The following is a 9,987-nucleotide window of genomic DNA, read 5'->3' as shown; positions in this document are numbered from 1 at the left end:
TATATACATATATATATATATATACATATATATATATATATATATATATAAAGTGGCTGCCCTATGTGGTCTGACTACTCCACGTTTCCACTGTCTTTGCCATTATTTTTTAAATCAACTTTTTTTATATGTTTTTAAAAAATTTAATCTGAGAAATTTATTTTTCATGTTCTTTAAAAACAATATTCTGTTTTCTTTTTATAGAATTGTTTCATGTTAGTACCAGAGGTATTTTTTTTTTATCACCTATTGTTTATTTTAAAATTCATGTTTTTTAATATCTAATTGTCTGACATCCAATCCTCATTGCTTTTCAGGGTTTGCCTCCTATTACAACTCAAACAGATACAGGTATGTTTTCATTTTGGACCCTCATGTTATACTCTATTTTCATACAAGCCCCTTTTGTGTGTGTGTGTGATTATTTTAATACTGGTGTAGGTTGGTGATTGTTTTAGCAATTTTTTCTTTTCTTGTGCCATGTCTAGGATGCAGAACATAAGTAATGTTCTGCCTCAATTCTCTGTCCTTTGTTTTCTGTAATAGTTCTACTTCATGATGTTTAATATGTCTTTCTTCCAACCGGTTTGTCAAGTTTGATAGCCATATCACCCTTCTTCTTCTTCTTCTTCTGCTTCTTTTCCATTCAATCTTTCCAGTCATTAGTAAATTCTCTGCCCCCTCCCCCACTTCATCAAACAGCCAAGAAATTTCAGTCATTTGGTCCTTATATCAAGAAGCAGTTTCCTATTTACCACAGCCTGGGTTATCACTTCTTCATTAAACACTTTGTCCATGCTATCTTCAATATTCTCCTTAAGAACCATATTTCATAGCTCTTTGTGCACCTTCTCCTTTCTGATATTATAGACCATGCCTCACTTCCATACATTAACACAGGGTAGTCCTAGCAGTTCAATATACGGATCTTGGTCTTGATGCTTGGAGTACAATTTCTCAAGATGTTATGCAATTTTGAGAATGCAGATTCTGCCAGCAGTATTTGTCTTTTGATCTCCTTTACACATCTTGTCTTCTGTGATCAAAGTTCCAAGGTAGTTGAAGGTTGATACCTGCTTAATGATTTGATTGTTCATTTTCAGCATGCACTTAGGCTTCCATTCTTTGTCACCACTATACACTGTCTTGTGTTTTATGAACAGACCTTTCCTCTCACTTTCTCACTACATCCTGAAGTCCCTTTTCTGTGCCATCTGCATATCTTATGTTTGTGATGTTTCTGCCTCCTATTCTAAGACCTTTTTCCTTCTCCATTTCTCTTATGATCAATCCACTATGGTAATTGAAGAGATCTGGTGGCATAACACATCCTTGTTTAACCCTTCACCTGATGCTAGTGTATTCACAGCATTCTCCATCCACCTTTATGCACTCTTGATTTGTTCCAGTACAAGCTCTACAAGATTTCAAGGTCATTTCCATGCAGACCAAGGTTACTGAGTTCTTCATGTTTTACTTTATTGAAGGCATTTGTGTGATCTATGAAGCACACAAAGACGTCTTTTTGCATCTCCATCACCCACTCCATTATTGTTCTCAATTCAAAAATAGCAATACAATATGTTTGCAAAACAGTATGTAATTTATGAGTTTCAACTATGTCATCTCATTTCAAAATTATCTGTGTATTCCACATCTCTTGCCCATGGTTTATCTTTGTTTCAACTGCTTTCATACATCAATTTTTCACTCTCCAAATATCCATTCATATTATATGTTCACATCAGTGCAATGACATTTCTTAGACATGTCAATCATTGTGCTTGATACCAGCTGCTTTTGCATCACATTTATACTAGACTTTATGTAAATTAACGTTTAAAAAACTGATAGACGATTCCTCTGCAACCTTTTCAAATCTCCTATATACATATTACTTAAATTTTACTTTCATATAACTCTTTGCTTCTTAAACATACTTCATACTATCTACCTTTTGTAAAAAGTAAGCACTGTCTCAAGTGTGAGGTCACTTAGAGCCAGTTACCCAGTTTCCCTGGTGTACAAATGACTGAGACCACATTTCCCACTGAACAGGCTCCCAACCAGTTGCAGAGTTTACTCATTTACAGCTAAGTGGAATGGAGCTAAGTGAAATGAAGTGTTTTCTTTCAGAACACAACATACCACCCAGTCTGGGAATCAGAACCATAATCTTGCAATTGTGCCTTCACCTGCCCTTTGTATAGAAATATATTTTGTTTCTAGTATAGAATTCTTCCCATCCAGTTTTTTTTAAATGTATCTTACCCCAATATGTTTTCTACACTCATTCTTCTACTTCTTCCCTCACATATACATGTACAAATTATTTATTCTTTGTAGCAGAGTATATTAATGAATTTGAAAAGATTATCATTCAAACTGACATTGTCTTCATTTAGCATGTCTCAAGATTTACATTTTTAACAGAAGAGTTAACATCCAATGCACAAAACATATGCAAAAGCAGTGATGTCATTATTTAAAAGATAGGATCTTTCTCAAATATCATTATGTATGATGTTTATAATTAATTTCTATTTCATTTCCAGTTTCTGCATCATTTTCTTTTCTGATCTTTATTTTAAGCTTATTTGTTCTTTAAATTATGTTTCAGATAATGTTGATAGTTCAATTGTCAATAATACTTCAGTTTCAAAGGTGAGTTTTGTAATATATTAAGCATATCAAGAATACTCACATTTTCTTTTACTTGTTTCAGTCATTGGAATGTAGCCATGCTGGAGTACCAGATTAATCCACCTTAGTACTTGTTTTTAAGTCTGGTACTTATTCTATCTGTCTTTTTTGACAAATTACTAAGTTACATAGACAAACCAGCACTAGTTAAGTAGCGAGTGACAAATGTAGACACTTGCACAGTCTTTCTCTGTAACTCTTTTTCTCTCACATACAAACATATACATATGTTAGGCTTCCTTATACTTTCCATTTACCAAATTTGCTCACAAGACATTGGTTGGCTCAGGACATGGTAGAAGACACTTGCCCAAGGTGCTTCACAAGGGGACTGAATCCAAAACCACATGGTTGGGAAGTGAACCTCTTAACTACACAGCCATGCTTACACCTGTATACATATTTTGTATCATTAAATCCATATCCACACTTCTAGTGTGACTGAAAATAAATTGATGGTCACTAGTCATCATGGTGACTGGAAGTAATTATTAGTGTACCCCTCCACCCATCAGATATTCATTCACTAAAGTCAGTGACATTAATGACACAATCGTCATCATCATTGTTTAATGTCCGCTTTCCATGCTGGCATGGATTGGACGGTTTGACCAAGGACTGGTGAACCAGAGGCTGCACCAGGCTCAATCTGATCTGGCAAAGTTTCTACAGCTGGATGCCCTTTCTAACGCCAACCACTCCGAGAATAGTGGGTGCTTTTTACATGCCACTGGCATGAGGGCCAGTCAGGCGGTTCTGGCAATGACCATGCTCGAAAGGTGCTGTTATGTGCTACCTGCACGGGAGCCAGTCCGGCAGCAATGGCAACAACTACGCTCGAATGTTGTTTTTCATGCGCCACCGGCACGTGCTGGCAGGGTGACACTGGCAACAATCACACATGACTGGTGCTTTTCACATATCACCGGCATGGGAGCCAATCCGGGGGCCTGGCAATGATCACACTTGGATGTGCTTTTAACGCTCCACTGGCACAAGTGCCAATCAGGCGGTACTGTCATCGGCCATGTCAGCGATTTTGGTTTGTTTACACTTGCCTCAATAGGTCTTTGCAAGCAAAGTTCATTGTCCAATGAATGAGGGGTACTCATAAGTGGGCCGGTTACACCCCACGTTTGGATGTGCTTTTAACGTTCCACTGGCAAGAGTGCCAATCAGGCGGTACTGTCGTTAGCCACGTCAGCAATTTTGATTTTGATTTTACTTGCCTCAATAGGTCTTCACAAGCAAGGTTTATTGTCCAATGAATGAGGGGTATTCATAAATGGGCTGGTTACACCCACTGGCATAGGCCATAAGTTATGGTCTCACTTGGCTTGTTGAGTCTTCTCAAGCACAGCATATCTCCAAAGGTCCTGGTCTCTAGTCATTGCCTCGGTAAGGCCCAATGTTTGAAGGTCATGCCTCACCACCTCATCCCAGGTCTTCCTGGGTCTACATCTCCCACAGGTTCCCTCAACTGCTAGGATGTGACTTTTCACACAGCTGTCCTCATTCATTCGCAACACGACCATACCAGGGCAGTTGTCTCTCTTGCACACCACATCTGATGCTTCTTAAATCCAACTTTTCTCTCAGGGCGCTTACACTCTGTCGTGTGTGCACACTGACATTACACATCCAGCGGAGAATACTGGCTTCATTCCTTGCAAGCTTACGCATGTCCTCAGCAGTCATGGCCCATGTTTCACTACCATGTAGCATGGCTGTTCGCATACATGCGTCATACAGTTTACCTTTTACTCTCAGTGAGAGACCCTTTGTCACCAGCAGAGGTAAGAGCTCTCTGAACTTTGCTCAGGCTATTCTTATTCTAGCAGCTACACTTTCAGAGCATCCACCCCTGCTACTGACTTGGTCCCCTAGGTAACGGAAGCTATCAACTACTTCTAGTTTGGCAGTCTCAGATGGGTTTGGTATGAAAAGGGTCAATGTGTATACAAGCTGGATTATCTTTTCAAGACAATGTCATTCACGGGTATGAATTTCCAATGCAAGTTTAATACATTCGTTTATAATCTTTTATTTATATACTTATGCTGGTGAATGTGAATTATAGTGAGAAATTATAGACAGAAATTGAAAAAAAAAAAAAAAATCTGTTCTACACTTCAAAGAAAATGTTGAAAGAAATAAGTACCATAAAAGATTTTTCTGAAAACCCACCTAAGACTAAAATTGCTGGTAATGTTTCAGTTGATGCTTGTTGATAAAATACTTTTTTTTATCCAAATATATAGATGATGCCTAAAAGTATTATCTTCTGTGTGTTTTAGGTGCTTCCAGAACCTGAAGAAGAAGTTATGAGTAGTGATCGGCAAAAGTCTTCTTACTATGGCAGGTAGGTTTGTCAGTACAAATATATATTCTCATCATCATCTAACATCTATTTTCCATGCTGCCATGGGTTTTGACTGTTTGACAGGAGCTGGAGAGCTGCACCAGGCTCCAGTTGTCTGTTTTGGCGTGACTGGATGCCCTTCTTAACCCCAACTACTTTACAGAGTGTACTGGGTGCCTCTGACGTGGCACCAGCATGGGTACTTCTGATGTGGTGCCAGCATCTGTTGGGTTGCCAACTAGCTAGAAAGACAAGAACCTCTCAGCTGAGAGAGAGTGGAAATGAGAGATGTGGCCATGTGCCAGGTGAGAGGCTGGAGTATGATAGAGGGACAAGGAGAGCTGCCTTACCACAAAAGACATACTCAGTTACCCCATAGGACAAGGAACAAAAGAGAGGTAGGAGAGAGCTAGAAAGTCAGAGAGAGTAAGCAAGGGCCTACTCACAAGAAACATAAGGGGGAGAGTATAAGTAGTACTGATGGGATAGAGATCTTCTGTAAGAGTGTAAAGGGAGATAATTATAGATAGCAAGTGATGGTGAGAGAAACTGGAGTGGCTGGGAGGTGAGTATGATAGATAATATAAAGGCATGGAGAGTGTGCAGATAGGCATGTGAGGGAGAGTGGTGAGACCTGGTGGGGGTGTTGGGGAGTTTTGCTAGAGGACAGAATTATGTGTCCTCTAGGATATGGCTGTAAAGGACATGCCTGTATGGATGGATGACTATGATTTTACATTGCTCGACATGTCTTCTTGAGCACAGCAGATTACCCGAAGTCTCAGTCCCTTGTCATTTCTTTGAGGTTCAATGTTTGCATTTCATTTCTCAACATGTCAACAGGTGCAGGAGTGGCTGTGTGGTAAGTAGCTTGCTTACCAACCACATGGTTCCGAGTTCAGTCCCACTGCGTGGCACCTTGGGCAAGTGTCTTCTACTAAAGCCTTGTGAGTGGATTTGGTAGATGGAAACTGATGGAAGCCCATCGTATATATGTATATATATATATATGTGTGTGTGTGTGTTTGTGTTTGTCCCCCCAACATCGCTTGACAACCAATACTGGTGTGTTTACGTCCCCATAACTTAGTGGTTCGGCAGATGAGAATGATAGAATAAGTATTAGGCTTACAATGAATAAGTCCTAGAGTCGATTTGCTCAACTAAAGGCGGTGCTCCAGCATGGCTGCAGTCAAATGACTGAAACGAGTAAAAGAGTATGTCATCCCATGTTAACTCTTTCCACGGGTTCCCTCCACAATTAGAGATTGGCATTTTTTTTCATCAATTATATGCATCACATGACTGTACCAGCACAATCTTCTCTCTGTACCAGCACAATCTTCTGACAGTAGCCATCCAGCAGAGCATGCTGGTTTCATTTCTTTCAGGCCTTTGTATATTTTCTGCAGTTATAGCCCATGTTTCATTATCATGTAGCATAGCTGTTTGTACACAGGCATCATACGAACTGCCTTTCTCTCTGAGTGAGAGGCCCTTTATTACCAACAATGATAGTAGCTCTCTGAACTTTGCCCAGCCCATTCTTATTCTAGCAAATATGCTTTCAGAGTTATATATGCTGCCCGAAGCTCGTTGAAACACCGGTGTTAAAACGTGGGTAGCTGATGAAGTAGAATGTTCTCTATGTGGCTCGTGTGTTCTCGTCTACGTTTGTTTGCAATGTCCTGTACCCAGATATGCACCTATACATACAGGTGGATGTCGGTATGCACATACCTGTACGTATATATGCATATACTCATTTACTTTTGTTTATATATATATATATATATATATAAAGGTTATGAAGGGTATTGGAGTCAACCAAACCCTAAAGATACAGGTAATACCGAGTAAGTGCTGTATACCGACTAGTTTTGCCCCTGTCATGGTTGCAACATGAGTGGGGAATATAACATGGGTCGTGTATTAGCGTGTGTATATATAAAGAAAGAATAGGATAAAGAGACTAATGGCAAAGTTAGAAACTTTGTCATTAGTCTCTTTATCCTTTTCTTTATATATATATATAATTTTTACATCTACTTTTCCATGCTTGACAGAATTCATTGAGGTAGATTTTCTCTAGTTGAATGCCCTTTCTGTCACCATCTTGGACAAATCCTCTACTATAGCTCCAGGCTATCCAAAGCTTTGTCAGTGGATTTGGTAGAAGCTCATCATGTGTACCAGTCTATGAGAGCAGTAGCTCTGAATTAGAAATAATTTGGATTGTGACAACTCACCCAACTCATGCCTGCATTGAAAGACATCATATTTTAACAAGTGTTGATATAAAGCCTCCCTTAGTTTTACTACGGAATCTTGCATTCCATTATATAACTTGTTGTGTGTTCACTTGTAGAAATGATACAAGAAACAAACTTTAAAAAACAACAGTGAGACTTTATTCCTCTGTTAAATAGTTTAGTCGACAAAATGAACACATCATGAATTCTGATGTGATTGAATAGTTCATCAATTGCTTGGATAATTAATCTCTGGCCGTCATTTTTTATATGTGCTCCGTTTTTTTAATTTTGTTCTGGTGAATAATGGCAGGAAAATAACCTGACTCACCTTCATGAAAATCGCTCAACCCTCTGCTCATAGATGATTTGTTAGACCTCTACATTGACAGAAGGTAGGCTCCAGTACAGATTCAGATTAGTTTGAGAATGTATTACATGCAATGTGATTGAATCCTCAATCCATATCCCACGCTTTAGTCAACCAATCAAAGCACAGGACTCAACCAATATTCCAAACTCATATGATAGGTAAGATGACCAATCTTTACAGATTAATGTATTGAGCCTATAAAACGCTAGTTGACTTCAATATGCCACAACAGAAATTGGTCTCACTACAGTATATGTGTGTGTATGTGCTTCCTTGTCTTAGTATGATGGCTGTAAATGAGTGTGACTGTCACACAAGCAGTGTCATTCACTTCAAATATTCTGCAAAACATATCTGGCAAGAAGGAAATATTATCTTGCTTGGAAACAGATGAGGTTTGGTGACATGAAGGGTATCCAGCCTTAGAAAATCTGCCTTAATAAACTCTGATCCATACAAGCATGGAAAATAAGGCATTAAAATGAATAATGATGATATCTACACACACACACACACACACAGAAAAGGAAAATTTGTAAAGGATGTAATCTACTCCCACCATGATTTCTGTAATTATTCTGAAGAAAGAAGTTTCACATAAAATCAAATTTAATAAAGCATGAGTTGTTACTTTTGAATTAGTTGAAAAGGGAATATAATGTATTTTAAAACAGTGCTGTCAGCAAACTTGTTAATTAAATAACCACATTTTCAAAATCTAGTGACATACCTAGTACATACTGTAAAGTGGATGGCAAACAAGCTGAGAAATAGAGGGTTGTGAGGTTTGTTTTGTCCTATCTTGTCATAGTTTTACTCTCAGTGTTGGTTGGTACCATGAGAAAAATGCCCTGAGTGCACTCAAGTGGTTGACAATAGGGAGGGCATCCAGCTATAGAAACTAAACCAAATCAAGATAACATATTCAAGTATCAGTCTATGAAAGCAGTTGCTCTCAATAGCAAATAATTTGAATTGTGAAAACCTATCCAACTTATGCTTGCATGGAAAGACAGTGTATAGTGATGGTAACTTTTTAGAATTATTTCCTTACATGTTTTATGTGAAATTTTTGTAATTATTTCTTGTAATCCTAATCTTATGTGATAAATTAGATTTGCAAGGACTTTCCACAAGCAAATGACTGATTAATCAATAGATTAGTCTGTAGAAAAGTTTAAAATTTCTGCACTTGGTATTATTTACAATTACCAATTGTGAGTTTTCTTCAAGAATTTTGTGGAGTCAAAGGATGTTAAATAAAAAGAAGCTGTAGTAAATGTTTTCTTGTGCAAAAATGATTTATTCCTGCATGTGATGACTTAAACTATAAATTTGTTATGAAATAGTTACTGTACCTGTCTTGGATTTGTTGTTTGAAATGACTTATATTGTTACTGCTTCTCTCTTTAGGCAACCAAGTCGGGATAAACGAGAGCTCCAAATGGCAATTAGTACCCATAAAGAAAGGAATGCCATGCTAGAACGTGTTAATAGCGAACTGAACCAGGAACTCCAGGAGGTGATGGAACAGCGGATTGCGCTGGAAATCCAACTGGAGCACCTGAGGCCCTACCACAGCTGACTAGTATACAGCTACTGAACCAGCAGCCCTTGGCATTAATAAAGCCATTTCCAAAAGAAAAAGAAAAAAAAGACAGCAACCACATCAGGGAAATTACCGAGAATGGGGCAGATGGCTCGGAAGCCCAAGATGAAAACCCCACTCAGCAAAGGAAGGACCTAAGGACTGAGAATTCTTGTTTTAAAATAATCTTCTCATTATATCAGTAAATTAATGGTTGGCAGTAAGTTACTTGAAGCAGAATTACTAAAACATTGTGTCTGTTAGCAGTAACAGCAGCGACTGCCTGTAGTCAGGTCTGATCTCCTTATTTGCTGATGGACATGGTTGATAACTATTGGATTATAACTACCATGAAAACACTTGCTTCTTCTCACTATTTTTTTTTTCTGTATTGCATTTAAACAAATTTAACTTAAGTAGCAAAATATTATGGAACACACACACATACACACACACTCATACAAGCATCAAAAGAAATGATATATGGAACAGATATTGTAAACTTGATTTGTTTTAATCGGGTTTTGTTTCTGCCTCTGAATATCTCCTCTCTTCCTCTATTGTCTGTCATTAGATTTGATAGAGATCGAATCTGTAACTGGTGTCATAGAGGTTGGTTCTACTGTTACAAATGTGCTGCTATTTATGGCTAGTAAAGAACTGCCTATTTGCACCGCCTATATCCTCCTATATATATATATATATATAT

The 9,987-nt window shown here is 38.1% G+C and overlaps 1 protein-coding gene across 13 annotated transcripts in view; it reads left to right on the top strand.

The window, feature by feature from the left end:
• The window catches only part of LOC106879514 (ralBP1-associated Eps domain-containing protein 1), a 138,270-nt gene extending 128,308 nt beyond the window's left edge, over positions 1-9,962 (top strand). For all 13 annotated transcript variants that reach the window (XM_052978091.1, XM_052978097.1, XM_014929138.2 and 10 more), the window contains 4 exons: positions 318-351; positions 2,621-2,664; positions 5,001-5,065; positions 9,104-9,962. In XM_052978091.1, the coding sequence (XP_052834051.1) occupies positions 318-351; positions 2,621-2,664; positions 5,001-5,065; positions 9,104-9,275 (315 nt within the window). In that variant the 3' untranslated portion in view covers positions 9,276-9,962. The remainder of the gene's footprint in view (positions 1-317; positions 352-2,620; positions 2,665-5,000; positions 5,066-9,103) is intronic.
• The last annotated feature ends 25 nt before the right edge of the window (positions 9,963-9,987 follow it).

This window comes from Octopus bimaculoides, chromosome 2 (genome assembly GCF_001194135.2).
Source record: "Octopus bimaculoides isolate UCB-OBI-ISO-001 chromosome 2, ASM119413v2, whole genome shotgun sequence".
Lineage (NCBI taxonomy): Eukaryota > Metazoa > Mollusca > Cephalopoda > Octopoda > Octopodidae > Octopus > Octopus bimaculoides.
Note: the sequence above shows the minus strand (reverse complement) of the source record. Positions and strands in the feature narration are given on the sequence as shown.